Source organism: Nycticebus coucang, chromosome 16, assembly GCF_027406575.1.
Source record: "Nycticebus coucang isolate mNycCou1 chromosome 16, mNycCou1.pri, whole genome shotgun sequence".
In the NCBI taxonomy this organism is placed as follows: domain Eukaryota; kingdom Metazoa; phylum Chordata; class Mammalia; order Primates; family Lorisidae; genus Nycticebus; species Nycticebus coucang.
The window spans coordinates 1,425,085-1,447,170 of NC_069795.1; the positions used below are offsets into that span (position 1 = coordinate 1,425,085).

General features: G+C 45.8%; 1 protein-coding gene across 10 annotated transcripts in view; it reads right to left on the bottom strand.

Annotated features, from left to right (window-relative positions):
* Positions 1-535: 535 nt before the first annotated feature.
* ADARB1 (adenosine deaminase RNA specific B1) overlaps positions 536-22,086 on the bottom strand; it is a 237,759-nt gene continuing 216,208 nt past the window's right edge. For all 10 annotated transcript variants that reach the window (XM_053565096.1, XM_053565091.1, XM_053565099.1 and 7 more), the window contains 2 exons: positions 2,345-2,523; positions 536-1,076 (listed from right to left, as the gene is read on the bottom strand). In XM_053565096.1, coding sequence (XP_053421071.1) covers positions 897-1,076; positions 2,345-2,523 — 359 coding nt within the window. In that variant the 3' untranslated portion in view covers positions 536-896. The remainder of the gene's footprint in view (positions 1,077-2,344; positions 2,524-22,086) is intronic.

Sequence of the window (22,086 nt, forward strand, 5' to 3'; positions counted from 1 at the left end):
GGAGCCTCTCCAGCTACCTGTGTGCCTGGATCTGAGGACCGGCAGAGGAAGCTCCAGGCTGCGCTGTGCAGTGGCCCCATCCGATTCCTCCTAGTCCTGGGAGCTAAACACTGTTTAAAAACCCTAGCGAGTGGCCAACACGGGGTCACTGGACATGTTTTACCTGTCACTACTTAGAAGTGAACCAAAAGACGTTTTCTGTGATCTGGTCCCACAAGGAGTGCGGAAGCATCTAGAGGCGGCTGCAGCTAAGGGGCTGGGTCTCGACTGTGGGACCCAGTGTGTGTGGCAGGGCCACCTGCGTCATGCCGGGTGCGTCTCCCTGGCTGCTCCCAGGGAGAAGGGACCTACTGTGGACACTAACCCACGAGGTCCCTGCGGGGAGAGCCCTAAGCTGTGTGCATGTGTGGCCCCCTCAGCTTCTACTGTCTGTCTTCTTTCTCCCTCTCCATATACGGACGCTTTGTTGCAATTAAAATAATGTGGCACAAACGTGACCTGACATAATTACTTCTTATTTTATAAACCACGTTCCTAGCTCTGAATAAATTATTTATTCAAGAATTTCACACAAAGTAGTTTCTATTTCCCTAAACTTAAGGAAGCCCTACTCAGTAGAACTCAATTTCTAAATGTAAACTGCGATGGGAAGCAGCTGCTGGGCAGGTCAAAGGGGGAACACTGCAGCAGAGACGCCAGGCGGGGATGCTGGGCCCCGACGCCCTCACGTCTGCCCCAGGTCAGACGTGAGATGTCGGGATGACACTGGACACCCGGTAGCCCCCGTGTCCCCCATGCCCTCCCCAGGCTGTACACCTGCCCCAGTTCAGACATGAAGTTCTGGGGGACATTGCCAGACTCTGCAGCCCTTGGCACCCCCGAGGCGCCTGCTCAGGTCAGGGTGTGAGAGAGAACTGGTCCTGCTCTGTGGGTTTCTCCACCCAGGCACCCAGCCCGGCCTTGATGAAGGCTGTGAACAGACGCGCCTTGGCGGCCTGGTACTCCTTTGCCGCAAGTTTGGACTCGTGGTACATGTTGGGTTTAGTAATCCTGGAGCGCAGTAAGTAGGGGGGGACCTGCAAAAGGACAAATATGAACAAGAACAACTGTTGACATGGTCATGTGAAAATGAAACCTGATAGAAACCTCCACATGGCGTTCAGTGCTGTGCTGGCTTCTGGTGGAGCCAACCTAGAAGGCAGCCTCCGCACCCAGCTGTCCTGCTTTGCAGGGCAGTTATAGCCCTGGGTTCTGATGTGTGCTCTGTCGAGCCCAAACCATTGATTAGAATTTCATTTTTAACATTTTTAACAATTTTAAAAAAGCACCACTAATGTTATGCACATTTTCTCCTGAGGACCTCTGAGGCATTCCCTCGTGAGGTCATGAGGCCGGCTGGCTCATTTTTGTGTAGATTTTCATCTAATCTGGCAGCCAGTGTGGGCAACTCCACCTCTGCCAGCAGACTCTCCAGAGCACTGTGACTCTTGCCTGTACCCCCCACGCCAGTGTTCAATGTTGGCTTCACAATAGTGAATGCTATAAGCTAGACTTAAAAATAAGTGATAATATCCTGATTTATTTTATAAGGTTTTATCTTGGGGAAAAGGTACCTTACAACTAAACAAAAGGTTTAAGAACCCACGAGGAGAGTAAATGGGATATGTGTGCTGGGGGAGGTGACTGGACCTGCCTTTTTCATAACGATTTTCAGCATCTGAGCAGTGGGAGTTTTTGGCAAGTACAGGGATCCCTGGGCTGGGGGTTTTGCTCTGTGGCAGGGAAGGGGAAGGGCTGCCATAGAGACAGCTTTAAAGTTTGAGAAGCCAGGCCCATTCTTTGAAGGAGCAGACGGTTTTCAACTGATCATTTCTCTAGGAAGCTGCACAGCAGGTGCCAGGGGAGAGTGGGGCAGAGTCACAGAGAGGAGAGGCAGGGAGAGGCAGGGAGAGCTGGGGGACTGTCTGGGACAGTAGGGGAGAGCCAGGGAGAGTCACGGAGAGGCAGGGAGAACTGGGGGACAGTCAGGGATAGTGGGGGAGAGCCAGGGAGAGTCATGGAGAGGCAGGGTGAGGTGGGGGACAGTCGGGGACAGTGGGGGAAAGCCGGGGAGAGTCACGGAGAGGCAGGGCGAGCTGGGGGATAGTCAGGGACAGTTGGGAACAGCCGGGGAGAGTCATGGAGAGGGAGGGAGAGCTGGGAGACAGTCAGGGACAGTGGAGGAGAGTCAGGGAGAGCCAGGGGAGAGCCATGGAGAATCACAGAGAATCATGGAGAGTCAGGGAGAGCCAGGGAGGGGGAGAGGGGGGTTGGGGCCGTGCCTGTGGCAGCTGGGCCTCAGTACCTTGCCGTGCACGCGTACCCAGCGGCAGTACAGCGCATGCTTGCACAGACGGGACGCGCGGCCCAGCTCATCCTTTCCTGTGGTGGCATTGACGACCTCAATGGCTGAGTCGCCTACTGTCCAGTTGACGCTGAAGTTGGGGGCCTTCCCTGGCTGCCGTGCCTCTGCGTTGCTGATGCCTGAAATGGAGCAGAGGAAGATGACACAAAGCCCACGGTCACACTGGGGAAGGAAAGGACAGGTGCACCACACGGAAGGGCTGTAGGCTGAGGGGCACACAGGCACACAAGCTGTGCCTGCCATGCTGGTGGCCTCACACCCCACCACTGCTGCTGGCAGTGCCAAGTGGCCCAGAAAAGAAGCAGTGCTAAGAAATGGGCGTCCGTGGGCACGCACTTGTTCAAGGCCAAGTCTCCCAGCAGGTCTTGGGGCTGTAGAGCAAGGGACTCCAGCAGCCTGTGGGCAGGTGGTGGGCACTTCTGGGGTTAGTTAAGTCAGGCTCCCCCAGGGCCGTGCTGGTGGAGTTGGTCCTGATGCCATGCCTCCCCAGGTGCTCATGGCTTGCACACACTTCCCACCTCTGAGAGGGCAGGCGTGGTCAGGCCACATGCCCCACACGTGTAACACCCAGGAGGCCACCAGCTTTCAGTACGTGTGTATACATGTTTCTCACTGTATTTAAACTAGCTCATCTTAATTAATCACAGGCTCATTTGCTGGGTGGAAAGTTTTTAAAAAGACACTTGGGCTTTCTGGAGGGGGAGGAGACAAGATGGCTGACTGAAGCCAGCTTTCCACAGAGGCTCCCGTCCAGAAGGAGAGTTAAAGGACAAAAATTCAGCAAGTAACCTGGTGGACTTGAGAAGGTTGTAGAACGCACGTCAACCCCTCTGAGGCGAGCTGCGACCACAAGGATACAAACAAAAGGTACAAAATCCATCACCAAGTGGACGGGAGTCCCCTACCCCGTGAGAATGGCTCAGAGTGTCCCATAAACAACCGGGCAGAGTTCAAAGGTCCTCCCACTACACTCCACGGGCGAGACCCTCTAAAAACTGGACCTACTTCCCCTACTAGGGTGCCACGGCGTCCTCCTGCCAGGCATAAAACTGTATAAACTGTATATAGTCTCTACCTGGAATTCTGAGGTCTGGAGGCCAGTCCCGGTTGGCGGAGAGGGGACCGCACCGGAGTGGCAGTTCCCTGAGGCACAGTACGACAGCCATCTTTTGGTGACAATATGGCCAGGCATAAAACTGTGTAGAGCTGTGTGTGTTCTCTGCCCGCAGCCCCAGGCTCCCAGGGCTCCCAGGGCTCCCAGCGCTCCCCGCGCTCCCAGCGCTCCCCTCTGCTCTTGCTCCAAGGTCTGGAGGCCTGTCCCCCAGGGGTCCAGACTCTTGGGCGATTGCTCGAGGGGTGTAGACAGTGCTGGGCTGCAGCCGGTCAGTGCAGACTCTGCGGTATGGGAGCGGAGAGAGGACGGTTGGCCGGAGGGGAGGTACACCGGAGCAACGGTTGCCTGAGCCATAAAACAGCAGCGGTTGCCTGAGCCATAAAACAGTACCCCCCGAATATTCTGAAGCCACACCCCCTGACTCCCTGGGCAACCAGAGACTCTGAGTTTGCCTGAGGCAACTCCAACTTGCAAACCAGGGAAACTCCGAGGGCGGGGCTGACCCAGAGGTCCGCTTTACTAAACCTAAGACGCACCTGGCCCTCAGGGGATCGTCAGCCTATAGACAATACAAGAGCAAAGACAAGCTGATTTGGAACTCAATTCAGCTTCTCTTCTGCAGGGGAACCGCAGAGTTGTTCTGTTCTGTTCTGTCAGTAACATTAATCAGGGGCAAAACTGGACCTGAGTGAAAACCCCTCAATCTTCATCAAGCGCCCGAGGTTGTCAGGCCTCACCTCCTTCTGCTGGAGAGAGGCAGAGTGCAGCGGCCTGGCAAACTTCCTTGTGATTCAGGCAGGTGCAAACTCCTGGAGTACCGATTCACTACAGGCAACTGGGTCAGCCAACTGCAGGGCTGTCAGTGACTGGGTGTGACAGTGGTGCAAGGTGGGGAAGGAGGCAGCAATCTTCCCAGACTGATCTATTGGCTGGGTGGCTCCTCCTGACTCCACGCAGCACTGGAGCAAGCCACACCAGAGTAGTCACCAGACCCCTGTGATCCAGTTCCCAGAGACCTCTTAAACCCTCTCACCTGAGACAGGTGCAGACTGAGGCAATTGATTTGGACCTTTTGAACTGAACCAATCGCCTGAGGACAAATCAGGTAGTGCCCTGGGTGCACGGTGGTAGGAAGGTTTGATTTTTCTTTTCCAATTGTTTGCTGGTGGGGGGCGGGGTGACTTAATTGCTGATATTTTTCCACAGCTGAGACTTCAATCCAGAGTATCTGTTTCACTAAGGTGGAACAGAAACCAGCTGAAAACAAGACAGAACCACTTAGCCCCACTGCACCAGACAGGGCCCCAATTTCTCAGGCCAAAACACTGTACAGGCCCTCGACAAAGCCCCAGGGGAAAAAAATCAAAGGGAGTAAAACAACCATGGGGCGGAATCAGCAGAAAAACTCTGGTAACATGAATAACCAGAATAGATCAACCCCCCCAAGGAAAGATATGGCAGATGTAATTGAAGATCCCATTCATAAACAACTGGCTGAGATGTCAGAAATCGAATTCAGAATTTGGATTGCAGACAAGATTAACAAAGTGGAATTAGGAATTCGAGGAGAAATTCAGAAGTTGTCTCAAGAATGTAACGAATTTAAAGACAAAACCGTCAAAGACTTAGACACACTGAAGCAAGAATTTGCAGCCCTCAAAGATATGAAAAATACAGTAGAATCCCTCAGCAACACAATGGAGCAAGCAGAAGAAAGTATTTCTGACATCGAAGATAAAGCCTTTGAACGCTCTCAAACTCTCAAAGAGGAAGAGAAATGGAGAGCAAAAATGGATCATTCTCTCAGAGAGCTCTGGGATAATTTGAAGAAGGCGAATATCCGAATCATTGGAGTTCCAGAAACAGATGAAGTGGCCTCGCTGGGCACAGAGGGCCTTCTGCATGAAATTATGAAAGAGAATTTTCCAGACATGCCTAGAGATTCTGAAATTCAGATAGCGGACAGCTTCAGAACCCTAGCACGACTCAACCCCAATAAGACATCCCCCAGGCATGTCATAATTAACTTCACTAAAGTTAATATGAAGGAGAAAATTCTCAAAGCAGCCAGGAGAAAGAAAACCATTACCTTCAAAAGGAAGAATATTAGAATGACTGCAGATCGCTCTGCTGAAACTTTTCAAGTCAGAAGAGGGTGGTCACCGACTTTTAATCTCCTAAAGCAAAATAACTTTCAACCCCGGATCTTGTATCCAGCTAAACTGAGTTTCATTTATGATGGAGAAATGAAATACTTTAATGACATTCATATGTTGAAGAAATTTGCCATAACCAAACCAGTTCTTCAGGATATTCTCAGACCTATGCTCCATAATGACCAACCCAATCCTATACCACAAAAATAAACTCACTCAGAAACTTCGGATCAAACTCCAATTTCCACACTGGCGAAAGGATTAAAAATGCCCATTGGACTTTTGAAAAACTCGATACCCAAAACGTCACCAGACTTATCAATATTCTCCATTAATGTGAATGGCTTAAACTGTCCTCTAAAGAGGCATAGGTTAGCTGACTGGATACAAAAACTCAGGCCAGATATTTGTTGCATACAAGAGTCACAACTTAACTTACAAGACAAATACAGACTCAGCGTAAAAGGATGGTCGTCCATATTTCAGGCAAATGGTAATCAGAAAAAAAGCAGGTGTTGCAATTTTATTTGCAGATACAATAGGCTTTAAACCAACAAAAGTAAGGAAGGACAAGAATGGTCACTTCATATTTGTTAACGGTAATACTCACTATGATGAGATCTCAATTATTAATATCTTTGCACCCAACCAGAATGCACATCAATTTGTAAGAGAAACTCTAACAGACATGAGCAACTTGATTTCCTCCAGCTCCATAATAGTCGGAGATTTCAACACTCCTTTGGCAGTGTTGGATCGATCCTCCAACAAGAAGCTGAGCAAAGAAAGCTTAGATTTAAACCTAACCATCCAACATTTGGATTTAGCAGACATCTACAGAACATTTCATCCCAACAAAACTGAATACACATACTTCTCATCAGCCCATGGAGCTAACTCCAAAATCGATCACATCTTAGGTCACAAGTCTAACCTCAGTAAATTTAAAGGAATAGAAATTATTCCATGCATCTTCTCGGACCACCATGGAATAAAACTTGAGCTGAGTAACAACAGGAATCTGCATCCTCATACAAAAACATGGAAGTTAAATAACCTTATGCTGAATGATAGCTGGGTCAGAGATGAGATTAAGAAAGAATTTCCAATTTTTTGGAACAAAACAACAATGAAGACATGAACTATCAGAACCTCTGGGACACCGCAAAGGCAGTTCTAAGAGGGAAATTTATAGCACTGCAAGCCTTCCTCAAGAGAACAGAAAGAGAGGAAGTTAACAACTTAATGGGACATCTCAAGCAACTGGAAAAGGAAGAACATTCCAACCCCAAACCTAGTAGAAGAAAAGAAATAACCAAAATTAGAGCAGAATTAAATGAAATTGAAAACAAAAGAATAATACAACAGATCAATAAATCAAAAAGCTGGTTTTTCGAAAAGGTCAATAAAATAGATAAACCTTTGGCCAACCTAATCAGGAAAAAAAGAGTAAAATCTCTAATCTCATCAATCAGAAACAACAAAGACGAAATAACAACAGACTCCTCAGAAATTAAAAAAATCCTTAATGAATATTACAAGAAACTTTATTCTCAGAAATATGAAAATCGGAAGGAAATTGACCAGTACTTGGAAGCATGTCACCTTCCAAGACTTAGCCAGAATCAAGTGGAAATGTTGAACAGGCCCATATCAAGTTCGGAAATAGCATCAACCATACAAAACCTCCCTAAAAAGAAAAGCCCGGGAGCAGATGGTTTCACATCTGAATTCTACCAAACCTTTAAAGAGGAATTAATACCTATATTACTCAACCTGTTCCAAAAGGTAGAAAAAGAAGGAAGACTATACAACACGTTCTATGAAACAAACATCACCCTGATCCCCAAACCAGGAAAAGACCCAACAAGAAAAGAAAATTATAGACCGATATCACTAATGAATATACATGCAAAAATATTCAACAAGATCCTAACAAACAGAATCCAGCAACACATCAAACAAATTATACATCATGACCAAGTCAGTTTTATCCCAGGTCTCAAGGCTAGTTCAATATATGTAAATCTATAAATGTAATCCAGCACATAAACAAATTAAAAAACAAAGACCAAATGATTCTCTCAATTGATGCAGAAAAAGCTTTTGATAATATCCAGCATCCATTCATGATCAGAACACTTAAGAAAATCGGTATAGAAGGGACATTTCTTAAACTGATAGAGACCATCTACAGCAAACCCACAGCCAATATCATATTGAATGGAGTTAAATTGGAATCATTTTCACTCAGATCAGGAACCAGACAAGGCTGCCCATTGTCTCCATTGCTTTTTAACATTGTAATGGAAGTTTTAGCCACCGCAATTAGGGAAGAAAAGGCGATCAAGGGTATCCACATAGGGTCAGAAGAGATCAAACTTTCGCTCTTCACGGATGATATGATAGTATATCTGGAAAACACTAGGGACTCTACTACAAAACTCTTAGAAGTGATCAAGGAATACAGCAGTGTCTCAGTTTACAAAATCAACATTGATAAATCGGTAGCCTTTATATATACCAACAACAGTCAAGTTGAAAAAACAGTTAAGGACTCTATCCCATTCACAGTAGTGCCAAAGAAGATGAAATATTTGGGAATTTATCTAACAAAGGACGTGAAAGATCTCTATAAAGAGAACTATGAAACTCTAAGAAAAGAAATAGCTGAAAATATTAACAAATGGAAGAACATACCATGCTCATGGCTGGGAAGAATCAACATTGTTAAAATGTCTATACTACCCAAAGCAATATATAATTTCAATGCAATCCGTATTAAAGCTCCACTGTCATACTTTAAAGATCTGGAAAAAACAATACTTCGTTTTATATGGAATCAGAAAGAACCTCAAATAGCCAAGACATTACTCAGAAATAAAAACAAAGCAGGAGGAATTACACTACCAGACCTCAGACTATACTACAAATCGATAGTGATCAAAACAGCATGGTACTGGCACAAGAACAGAGAAGTAGATGTCTGGAACAGAATAGAGAACCAAGAGATGAATCCAGCTACTTACCGTTATTTAATCTTTGACAAGCCAATTAAAAACATTCAGTGGGGAAAAGATTCCCTATTTAACAAACGGTGCTGGGTGAACTGGCTGGCAACCTGTAGAAGACTGAAAGTGGACCCACACCTTTTACCATTAACTAAGTGAGGTAGACTCTCACTGGATCAAAGATTTAAACTTAAGACATGAAACTATAAAAATACTAGAGGAGAGTGCAGGGAAAACCCTTGAAGAAATTGGTCTGGGCAAGTATTTTATGAAGAGGACCCCCCGGGCAATTGAAGCAGCTTCAAAAATACACTACTGGGACTTGATCAAACTAAAAAGCTTCTGCACAGCCAAGAACACAGTAAGTAAAGCAAGCAAACAGCCCTCAGAATGGGAGAAGATACTTGCAGGTTATGTCTCCGACAAAGGTTTAATAACTAGAATCCACAGAGAACTCAAAAGCATTAGCAAGACTAGAACAAGGGATCCCATCGCAGGCTGGGCAAGGGATTTGAAGAGAAACTTCTCTGAAGAAGACAGGCGTGCGGCCTTCAGACATATGAAAAAATGCTCATCATCTTTAATCATCAGAGAAATGCAAATCAAAACTACTTTGAGATACCATCTAACTCCAGTGAGACTAGCCTATATCACAGAATCCCAAGACCAGAGAAGTTGGTGCGGATGTGGAGAAAAGGGAACACTTTTGCACTGCTGGTGGGAATGCAAATTAATAGATTCCTTTTGGAAAGAGATATGGAGAACACTTAGAGATCTAAAAATAGATCTGCCATTCAATGCTGTAATCCCTTTACTGGGCATATACCCAGAAGACCAAAAAGCACATCATAACGAACATATTTGTACCAAAATGTTTATTGCAGCCCAATTCATAATTGCTAAGTCATGGAAGAAGCCAAGTGCCCATCGATCCACGAATGGATTAATAAATTGTGGTATATGTACACCATGGAATATTATGCAGCCTTAAAGAAAGATGGAGACTTTACCTCTTTCATGTTTACATGGATGGAGCTGGAACATATTCTTCTTAGTAAAGTATCTCAAGAATGGAAGAAAAAGTACCCAATGTACTCAGCCCTACTACGAAACTAATTTAGCATTTTCACATGAAAGCTATAACCCAGTTACAACCTAAGAATAGGAGGAAGGGGGAAAGGGAGGGGTGGTAGGGGGGAGGTGGGTAAAGGGAAGGGAATTGGTGGGATTACACCTGCGGTGCATCTTACAAGGGTATATGTGAAACTTGGTAAACGGTCTGTGAAGCTAGTGAATGATGCCTCATGATCACATCAATGTACACAGCTATGATTTAATAATAAAAAAAAAAATAAAATCTTTCTGGAAAAAAAAAAAGACACTTGGATCACTGAACCAAGGGTACACAGACCCGTTTGTGAGCTGAGCTTGACAATCCTTATCTCATAGAGGCGCACAGTATAGCTCACTTCCTCGGCTGTGAGGCCATTACCCCCGTACCAGCTCCTCGTTTGCTTCCAGCAACAATTAACTGCTCCCTTGAACAGAATGTTAAATCCAAGATCCTGCCAGGCCCATGTTCAGAGTAAAGGCCCTGGGCACAGCATGGCATAGCTCCTGGACTGGAGTCCACAGTCCATGGGGAGAGAGGTGCAGAGAGAGAAGCTGGAGACCTACAGAGACTGCTGCCGTATTGGGAAGGATGTCAGGGAGAAACTACTCAAGGCCAGGAAGAGCCTCCCCAGAAGGCAGAGGGAAAAGTGCCCGCCACCACCGAGGATGAGACATGGAGATAGGAGAAGACCCACTGAACTGCTGGCGATGAAAACTACAATGCATGAGATGAAAAATATACTTGCTGGGGTTTTTAAACACAGAAGAGAAACTGCAGAGGAAAAGGTGAGTGAACGTAAAGATACAGTAACAGAAACTGTCCCAAATGAAACAAAAAGAGAAAAAGAGATCAGGGAAAAACAGAAGAACAGAAAATCAGTAGGATGTGGGAAAAATTTTAACAGGCTTAATTATGTGTAATTAGAGCTCGTGAAGGAGGAGAGAGAGAAGGGAGCACAGAAACACATCTGAAAAAAGTTGAATTAAAATTTTGAAATCTATTTCAATGAAGCCCAAACACAAGAAATATGAAGAAAACTGTTAGAAGGTAGATCGTACCAAACTGGTTGACAGCAGTGTCAAGAGCAAGTCTGCAACAGTCGGAGAAGAGACACAGGCGGAGGAAGGGACGGCGGCGTGGACACAACAGCACAGGGGCGGCACTTAACGCACTCATGGGAAAGACCACTGCATTTCAGCATACACACATCTGCCCACTGAAATACAGAGGCTGCCAAAAAATGTATACACATTTTAAGAAAGGAAGAAACTATGAAAATTGTAACAATACCTTCTGACAACATTACCTTGTGCATTGTATCTTGTGACTCTTGCAGCTGCAGAAGTCATCGAGTATTACAATTTTCATGTGGTTTCTTTCCTTCTTAAAATGTATGTATATACATTTTTTGGCACCCTCTGTATATTTCAAAAATGAAAGCAAAATAAAGTCTTTTCCACAGACATGCCAAAGCTGGACAAATCCATCACAAGAGGATTTGCGCTACCCAGAAGGTGGAAGGATGCTCTTCAGGAAAAGGAGAGTGACCCTGAATGGAAGAAAGGGCAAAGTGCCCTGGCAAGGCGGCCCGGGCATGAACACGTAAGATCCCCCTACCATTATCAATCCCTTTAAAAGTTAACTACTGAAACAAAAATAACAAAGTAATGGAATTTTTAACATTTTTTGGATTGAACATCTATTGTTTAATGGGTAGGGAAGAGACAGAGCAAAAGGTCCTTACAGGACCCTCGAAGGGCTGTGATCTCAATGGAAGGTGGACGGTAGTAAGGATGTACACCATAAACCTTACAACCACCACTGAATTAACAAATGTCATAGCTAAAAAGTCAAGGAGTTAAAATGGAACCATAAAACACACTCAATTAGCTTGGCGCCCGTCACTCAGTGGTTAGGGCGCAGGCCACATACAGAGGCAGGCAGGACTGAACACGGCCTGGGCCAGCTAGACAACAATGACAACTGCAACAAAAAAATAGCCGGGCGTTGTGGCGGGCACCTGTAGTCCCAGCTACTTGGGAGGCTGAGGCAAGATAATCACTTAAGGCCAGGAGTTAGAGGTTGCGATGAGCTGTGATGCTACAGCACTCTACTGAGGGTGACAAAGTGAGACTCTGTATCAAAAACAAAAAAAACAAAACAGGTTTTATATAGAAATTAACAAGTGGATTATAGAATTGTTAGAAAAATACAAAAAGGATCTGAGTAGCTGAAACCACTTTGAAAAAGTACAAAGTTAGAGAACTAACTCTACTTGATTTCAAAACTTATAATGAAACTACAGTAATCACAGCAGTGTAACATTGGCCTCATGAAAGACAGACAGATTAAGGGGAGACATGAGAGTCCAGAAAGAGACTTACACGTGCACAGAATATGTGCCAGCTGTGTGACAACAGGCACAAGGCCACTCAGCAGGGACCAGGGACCCGCTCAGGCAGGGCTGGGCCACCTGAGTATCTGATATGCTAAAAATACACATGCAATTCACATCTTGCGCCCTGAACAAACATCAACTCACAGAGACTCTATTCTATGTCTTCAGTGTAAAAACTGCAACCACAAAATTTCTAAGATGACAAATAAGAAAACATCTTTGTGACACTAACTTGGGCAAACATTTCTTAGATGTAATATCAAAAGCACGCTCCATCAAAGAAAAAGCATGCCTAAAACTCATCAGAGTGTCTGCTCTAAACATGCACCATTCATCACATGGCAACTATACCTCAGAGAGCTGCGAAAAAAACACTGTAAGATAATTTTTAAAAATGTTTTAATTAGCAAGTGACATGTGCTCATTGTTGGAAAATTCCAAAAATTCACACAAACCACAGGAAAGAAAATTAAACTACAATACTCAGAAACAGTTACCATAATTGTGTGGCTCTTCGGCAGACACAATCAGGAGAGTTAGCTGTGAAGCTTTAATAAGCACACTGCGTCCTACTTCTGAGATTCCGATGGAGAGGGTTTGAGTGGGTCCTCACAAGTAATTCTTAAAGACTGGAGATTCTTTTTTTTTTTTTTTAGTGGTAAGATAGGATTTTATTAGACATAAAGAAATACAGAAGGAATAAAAAGCACCAGAGCTTCTGTCCAGAGGGTATATATTACATTTTGGTCAGGACTTCACAGGTGGAAAAACAGCTTTTCAAAGGTAATGAGTGAATTAACAAATGAATGAATGCAGTCCCTCTTCTGGGACAAGATTATTAGATTTTAGGAGGTTTTTTTTTGGCAGTTTTTGGTCTGGGCTGGGTTTGAACCTGCCACCTCCAGCATATGGGGCCGGCGCTCTACTCCTTTGAGCCACAGGCACCGCCCGGTCTTAGGAGTTTTTAAGACTAAAGATTCTTAAGCCCTCTCCAAATAACTTTTTCTTCCTAGATGAGATCTACCATTTTAACGTGCCTCCGTCATGTACACGTGTGCATGCGTGAGCATACATTCATGACCACGTGTTGACTTCTGTAACAAGTTCAGGTGTCACAACCTACTCACGGATGAACTACATTAACAGGTGTAAAGTTGACTAGATTTAGATTCCTGACATACTCCTGAATTTGATTTTCTAATATTTCATTGAGGAGTTTTACATTTATAACCATGGGTAATACACTATCTTCAGAAAGAACTATACTATCACCATCACCTTTCTTTTGATTTGTGTTTCTGTTGAGTTTTGGTATTAAGATTGGGCCATCTGGGCGGCACCTGTGGCTCAAGGAGTAGGGTGCTGGTCCCATATGCCAGAGGTGGCGGGTTCAAACCCAGCCCCGGCCAAAAATAAAAAAAAAAAAAAAAAAAAAAGATCGGGCCATCTCCTCTGCTCTGTGGTCTACATTTACACAGGGGTGGAATTACAAGCTCTTTGATAGACTGATTAAAATGTGAAATCTGCTGGAAGGTAATTTGTTGACAATCTTTCCAATGTCTTACCTGAAAATTTCCTTTGCCAGATTTTGTGTTTCTTTGGGGGCTAATTTTGATAATTTATATTTTCTTAGTTATCCTTTGTTGTTGTTAAGACCTTCAAATTCATAACATGATAGCTGAACAAAGAATTCGCCTGAAATACAGTAACCCCCATCCACGGTGGGTGGGTTCTAAGATGCACAGGACATGCTGACTGACCCCACACAGGCTGTGTCTTTCCTGTACAAACACACCAAAGATGCCGCTTACATCATAAGTTAGGCACAGGAAGAGACTGACGGCAGTAACAATTATGACATTATACTGTAATGAAGTTGTACAAGGGTGTTCTCTCAAAGTACTATGGCACTGACGACGGGGATGGGGAAGCTGGGGTCTGGGGGCTGCTGCCCCTCCATCCCTGCAGGTGTGCCTCAGCTCCCGTTCACTAATCATGTTTCCCATGACATCACGCTAACCAGACTGGCGGAGGTGTATCTGCTCCACTGCTCTCTCAAGTCCACACCTGAGTTTCACTCATCAGCCTTTCCTGACTCCTGATTTACTCGCGTCCTCCCTCCTCCCTCTTTCACTCCCATTTTCTTCCTTCTTCCTGTATTCCCTGTTTAGCTTCACTGTGGCTGGCAGCACCGATTTCTGAAACCAAAGGCTTGGTTCATTTATTCTCACTTGTTCACTCGAGGCCATGATTTTCTTAAGCTTGATTGTGGCTTCAATTCACCCTTGATATGTGTGTTCTAAATGGTCAGAAGTTTAAGTTCCAGTTCCTTCTCCGATCTAAGAATTATGTAAGAGAGTCTAACTTCCAGCGGCTGATTTTGCTTTTTCATTTTTAACACTTTATAGCTAATTTTTAGTTTTAATGCCTTGTAGTCAGGGAAAGTAACCTGCACAATTGGTGAATCTGGATTTAACTACTCCTGGCAGTGACCATGTGATGAGTGTGACAGGCTTACAGGGAAAAAAGTGCCAAGCCGGGCTGCCCCAAGGACGTCACTGGCGGTGAACTCAGAGGCAGTCTCTTTGTCATATTTCCCATGAGTTGCTCAAAATTCTGTTTTTGTTTGCATATAATTGAAGGATTCCTTTCCTAAATAGCTTTTTGGGTTTCCTGGAGTTTCCACTTTCCCTCACTGTTTTTGTTGTCACCCACAAAAAGTGTTTGTTTTCACTCTGCCATTCAGATTATCCAGCTTCTCAGCGAGGCTGTTTTTTGAAATAAATCCTCTTCCTCCTGGAGACTTCTTTTTGTTGTTTTCTGATATGAACTGCCACTTCCTAGGGTTGCTGCTGAGTTCTCCTTTTCATCATACTCCTGCATTTATAATCATGTTTTTCTTTTCCTAGAAGTCTTTTCCATTTTGCTAGGGCATCCTCAAGGTTTTTTTTTTTCCCTCTAAAAGCATGTATCTTCTGAGTCCTTGAAAATTAATTACTTTGACCAAGTGCATGATTAATATTTGGTTGGGTAGGAAATTCTATCATAAAATCCCTTCTCTTTAGAATGAGGAAGTCATCTCATCATCAGCTCTGGCTTCCAGCCTCCTGACAAGGGCTTTATAAACCTGCATGGCCTGTGTCAACACAGAAGCTTCCAGCGTCTTCTCTTCACCTTTGGTGTCTGAAATCACAGAAGGATATGCTGAGCAGGACTTTCTTCATTAATTCTCCTTAGTTCTCAGCGAATCCACTTCATTTTAATACTCAAGGTTCTCTTTGGTGTTGATTTTTTCTTCTGTGGTTTCTCCCTCCTCATTCTCCATTTCTGAAAGGCAACTACATGGTCTGGGCCTTCTAAATGGATTCCCACCTCATCTCCTCTTTACGCCTTTCTGTTCCAAGTTATTTGAGCTTTACGTCACACAGCACGAGCTCCACCAGGAAGGCCTTTGCTCTGTTCCCTGAGAGACCCCAGCACCCAGACCCATGCCCATGATCACACCCAAACAGGTCTGGCCAAGTAAATATTTTCTAAACCTTCAAATTAAAATTTGGGTTCAGCACTTACTAAACACTCCACATGTACTAACGAGGTATCATTACCACACCCTCTTCTGTTCTCTGAACTGTTCTAGTTTCTTGCAGTTGCCCTATTTTCTCACACAGAACTTTCTCTTTTGTGCTGTTTTTTTCCTTCAGAAGTCTGAAAAAGGCTATTCACTCAGGGTTGTAAATACAAATCTTGACTGATGGTTTCTTCTGCTGGCTTCTCTGCCGTGCACCCAAGCCCAGGGAGAGCCTGGAGGAACAGCCGGCTATGACCGCTGCTCCTAGGAGTGGACGGTGTCACACGGCCAGGTGGTCACCAGGCACTGCTGGGAGTCTAGCACGTCCCTGTGCTCACCGTTCCCTCACTTTACTGACTGTTGCCAGGACATGCCACATGTCTGGGGGTTCTCATGGACCGGCAGTCCTGGGGTCCTTGGTAGCTGCTCACTGTACCTCTCTCCCCCAGCACCCCTGAGTTTCCACAGGCCACGGGAGCAGCTTCATGGCTGTGCCTTTCTCTGGGAGTCAGAGATGAGTGGGTGGGTGTCTCTGGCCGTGAGGAAACTGAGTCTCTCATGAACAAAGGGCTGCTGCTTCCTGTGTCCCTTCCCCGTGCACTCCCATTACTTTTCTAGGACAATACCAAAATAAAAGATCATGTTTAACAACACTGAAATCTTCAAATTATACCATTTTCCACTAACACTGAGAGGTCAATTAAATTACGAAAAACTTAAGACACGAACAGTACAAGTTTTTTGTATTTTAAGCTAAGTAAAATGCCATCTTTAGCAAAAATGGAATAAATAAGGCAAAAGGCAAATAGCTAGCCCGAGGTCCCAATACCAACCACACATTTTTTCTGGGGCAGGATGCCCCCGGTGGCCACAAGGGGATCTCTCTATGAGTCCCTGGGGCCAGGGCATCACAGGGACCGATGTGGAGGCAGAGGGGAAGAGCCTCTCTTCCCAGGACTGCAAAGAGCGAGGTAACAGCCCCGGTGCAGACACTGAGAAGGCAGTGGGGATGTGCTGGTGATGAGAGTCCCCATGTGACTGTAAAGTAAGTGTGCTGAACTGGAGCTTTTACGGCAAAAAATACTGAGAAATCATGAATTGGCCTAACAGCTAATAAAACCATAAAACTCAGATGAGCTGGCGTTGACACTTCTTACGCCTACCTTAAAGATGCTTCCCAATAGTTCCTCGTACAGAAGGGTGATCGGAAATGAATTGTATAGACATAATGATGAACAACAGGCATTTTAGGGTCATTATGGGTCCCCATTACAGAAATTTATTAGTGCACCAAGGAAAACGTGTGGTTTATAACCTTTACTGAAAGTGGTTTGATTCTGCAAACCAGCAGCACAAGGCAAACTGCACAGGGAGCACAGCCAGGACGGCACAAGGCCACCCGTGTAGGAGGCGCCTTGAGCCCTGGGCTACAGCCAACTGCCATTTAAGCTGGGAGTGGGGCACCTTTGACTTTAATCAGAATTTTCTTTTAAAGCACAGACCTCGAGCTGACAGAGGTCCAGCTGCATGACAGCCTGTGATGAGGAAGGTGGCAGGGTACCTTCTGCTTTGTCTGAGCCCATTTTCCAGGTTGGCCTCAGGCCTTCCCTGACAGCTGGACATGCCTCACCCTGGCTGTCCACTAATCCTGGGGAGGTACCAAGGCACCTGCTGTTTCCTTCTGAGAGGAGATCGAGGGCTCTAGAACACCAGGTGTGGGGAGGGGCCTGAGTGCTGTGCTCCAGGGTGAAGGATGACTTCGGGCCAGGCTCATGGGGCTCAAGTGAAGTGTCAGCAGGCTCACAGTCAGACCCGCCTCATGACTGCCCTGGGAGCTGCGAGTGCAGGCGGGAGCGTGGGGCCTAGATGGGTAGAGCACAGTAGCCCCACGGACTGCCCCTGATCCTCAGGAGTAGCTCCCGGGCACCCTTGAGCCCTCACACCCCACCTCAGCTCTGGGTTAGGCTCCACTTGTGCTGTGGAATAGAGGAACAGGGCTGTGTTCCGCAAGCCAAGCTGTGTCTGTCAGCTGTGGCTAGATCCATCCTCGAAAGGCCTGGCCCGTGACCAGAAGAGCATGCACACGCCCTGGGAAATGACCTGAAGACACCATTCAGTGAAGTGTAACAACAGTTATTTTGAAAAATCTTCAAAGGTATCATCAACACAACAGGTTAATTCTCCACACAGAGAATTTAAAAAATAATAAACAACTGCAAAGTGTACCCTCTTCTTGAATTTAGAAGACCCTTGGGGGTTGGTTGGGTCAGGCCCTCAAACGGATCCTGTCACTGTGCCCATAGTGACAATGTCCAGTCTGGGAGAACTTGATTCCTTCCAGGACACTCCCTTTTCAACAGTTCCAGGCATTAGACACTTAACAGAGAGGTAGAGGCTGAGTAGAGTCACCACCAGGATGGAGGCCTTGAGCAGGAGCAGAGTATGGGGACAGCAGGGATGCAGGGAAGATAGCTGAGGACCGGTGCCCATGCCTGCTCCCTGGTGTCACCAGCTCTGCTCTGCAGATAGTGGGATGCCCTGTGTACAGCTGTGCCCCAGCCAGCCGGGCATCTTCCCGGGGAGCAGTGCAAGAGAGAGGCACCTTGCACCAGAGAGAACTACACTGGTTGTGGGCCTGGGACTCTGTTCAGTAGGATTTTCAGAGATAACAGAGAGGACAGAGAACAGTGAGAAGAAAGTTTCTGTGAACTAAAGATTCAACTATCCAGATCAAAGCATTCAGAATAGTAAGAAAAAATGAAAGTGTAGTCACATGGCAAGGCTTAGTATGTTGAAGTCCTGAATTTTAAGGGAAAGAGATCAATTTAATGTTAGCAGACAGAAACAAAAAGGGATACTTAGAAAGGAACGGAAGTCCAATTGGTTCTGTGAGTACAGACAGCACCAGGCAGTGGCCTCAGGAGGGGCAGGGCTGGCACACTGGTAAGGGTCAAATCCAGACCCAGAGGACCATCATGTAGGCATTTATCCCCCAAATAAAACAAAAACAGGGAATCGCCCTGTCTCCCAAATTAAGAATACATTCCAGCAAAATGAAAAATGAGTCTGAATGGGGAATTAAAGAGGGCACTAGACATGGGGAACGCATGTAGCAGAGAAACACAGCCCCGGTGCTTTCGCCTACACGCCATGGATGCCGGGCTTCCAGGCGGAGGCCCAGCACTGACCACCAGGACGGGTCCAGACTCCAGAGGAGGAACATCCACTGAAAACGAGCCCCGGTTCCAGCTTTCCTCAGGTTTGGATCTTAATGAACACTAATTAATTCTGGATGCAAAAAATTTTTAAATGGTTTAAATATAGTTGTTTTTAAAAATAAGAGTAACCATTAGGTAGAATGGAAATAAATTTAGTACTGTCCAACCACTGAGGAGAAAAAGACAATTTAATCAACCCAATATTAAGTAAGGGAAGAAAAAAACAGTTAAAGTATAATGAATGGAAAATCTGTAAGATGATAAAAGGATTAACTTTATATACTGAGCAAAATCCAGTCCCACTCACCCTGTTCGGTCTCTCTGTTCTAGAATGACCCAGAGCATGGTCATTGCCTTATCCAGACGTGGGGACAAGGAGGAAAATGACTTCATGGCTATCTCCTCTCTTCCTACAACTCTGATGCGTGCTCTGCCTGAGCACACTCACACACCCATACACAGGCATGCACATATGCTCACACACAGACAACTCATACACTCACATACTCACATGCTCACACACAGGTACACACACACACGCGTAGACACACACTCTTGCATACACACGTGCATTCTCCCTTGCTCCCATGGAAACTCCTCTTTCTTAAGGCTGTGCCCTCACCAAGTCACTCTCTTCACTGTGTTCGATATAAAGTCAGCTCTTCCTGCCACCACAGGGACAGCCACACTGCCCCACGGTACTCACCTCCTTTCTGCCATGAGCCCCAGCCTGTGGGTCCCTACAGGGATCTCCCAGAGACGCCCACATGCCAGCTGCATTCGTTGGGACTCCAGCCCCTTCATCAGTTTTGTGATGGTCAGTGTTGTGACAGCACTACAGGAGGCTCACCCAGTGACCCAAGATCAGCCTGTGTGTCCCCAAAGCCTCTGGAGCCACCCTTCTTCCCCCCACCATGGGATGATCAGGCACCACTGTTTTCCTTCCTGAGTTCTAGCGGGGAGCCTGAAAAGCAAACGGGGTCAGCCAAGGACCTCAGAGTCAGGGGCCACTGGATGCAGATCAGAAGCTGAAACAGCCTGAAATTGCAAGTGCTGGACGCAAACCCACTTGGAAGAGGATCCGAAAAAACTCCGGAGGCTTCTGTTTCCAAAGCACCAGGTGGAGCCTCAGGGGGGCATTCATAGCAGGGCTCAAACATTTCACAGCTCAGCACCAAGTTCTTTCTTAAAGTAGAAATGTATTTTTTAGGCTGAAATGAAAATTACATTCTTCTCTTTAACCTTGACATCATTTTAAAAAAGTGATAACAGTGTAACACCAAGTTTATTCATAGCCTGCCCTGGATGTGTACTTTGATTTGCTCTACTTTTCAGGTGACTAGTTTTAGCTGGTCATCGCCTGTGTCACATTCATGCCCATTTTTGTCCCTCCATCCACTTGGCTCCATCACAGGGGTGAGGGGTGCAGGACACACACAGTGTGAACTGCGATGGATACACAAACTCACTCAGCCTGCATGCATAGCAAGAGGACCAGAGGAAACGTGCCGACATCCTGGTTGTTCCACAGTTCAAGTCCCTTGTTAAACACAGGACTTACGTTCTAAGAAAGTTCTGAAGGCTTCGCTTTGGGGCCCATTTAAAAGTGTGACCTCCCAAGTCCACATGACATCAGCAGTTCCCTCTCCAGTTTCCTGCCCTCGGTAGTGCCACTATCGTGTCTGCCTTAGACCCCAACTCCTGGGTGCTGGTGTTGCGCTGGTCCCTCCCTCCTGCTCAGCAGTGGCAGCTCCCTAATTTCCTGCCACCCCCTCACCCCCGTTGGCTCACAGGAAGGTCCTAGCCTAAAGGCGTCTTTTCTGAAGCTACTTGCTTTGCTGATTTGAACTCTCTTCAAGGAAAACAAGAAAACACCACTATTTCCAAATGAAACATTTATCTAAAACAAAGTATTTCAAATAGTTTGCACTTTGAAGTAGCCTTTAGTGTTAGAGCGACATTGTTTATTGTCTCAGCATTTGAGTAGCATTCTGCTTCCTGACCCTTGAGCATCATTCTTTTATTCTTCTTCTTTTTTTTTTAAGAGACAGAGTTTCACTTTATTGCCCTTGGTAGAGTGCTGTAGCATCACAGCTCACAACAACCTCCAGCTCTTGGGCTTAGGTGATTCTCTTGCCTCAGCCTCCTGAGTAGCTGTGACTACAGGCGCCTGCGACAACGCATGGCTATTTTTTGTTGCAGTTTGGCCGGGGCTGGGTTTGAACCTGCCACTCTCAGGGCTGGCGCCCTACTGAATGAGCCACAGGCACTGCCGTTTTTTTTTTTATTTCTATTTTTTATTGAGACAGAGTCTCATCATGTCGCTCTTGGTAGAGTGCCATGCTGTCACAGCTCACAGCAACCTCCAGCTCTTGGGCTTAGGTGATTCTCTTGCCTCAGCCTCCTGAGTAGCTGGGACTATAGATGCCCACCATGACATCCGGCTATTATTTGTTGCAGTTTGGCTGGGGCCAGGTATGAACCCACCACCCTCGGTATGTGGGGCCGGCGCCCTACCAACTGAGCCACAGGTGCTGTCCCCATCCTTTTATTCTTGAGGAATTGTAAAACACTAGTCCAGTAGGGCCATAAGGGGACCTCTCCATACTTGTAACTGGGCATGTGAGGAAACTGAGGTGTGGAAGCTGCCCCTGATGCAGAGCTAAGGCAGGTGCAGGCTCTTGGATCCGAGATCCCAATCGGGATTTCTCAGGCCTGGATCAGCTCAGGACACCCCACAGCTCGGGAGAGCCCTTGTCACTTGCTTTAGGGTTTTAGGGTTAGAAATGATATTGAGGAGAAGAGAAAGAGTAGGCTCTATTTTGTTACATATTTCATATTTAAATACATATATATTTACAAAATGCATTGGTGACTTTTGACGTCTCTATATGACAGACACTATTTTCTAATATCTTTTATAGATTTACACGCACTTCTAAACAGGACAAGATAAAAATGCATTTCACTTTTATAAATGAACTCTACTTTCAATATCTTAGAAAATTTCTTCAGCAAAATGGTCTTGTCTCCCAAATTTCAGTTACGGATGGGACACTGCTCAGGCGGTGTCTCTACAAGGCCCTGATTGGCTGCTGTTGAG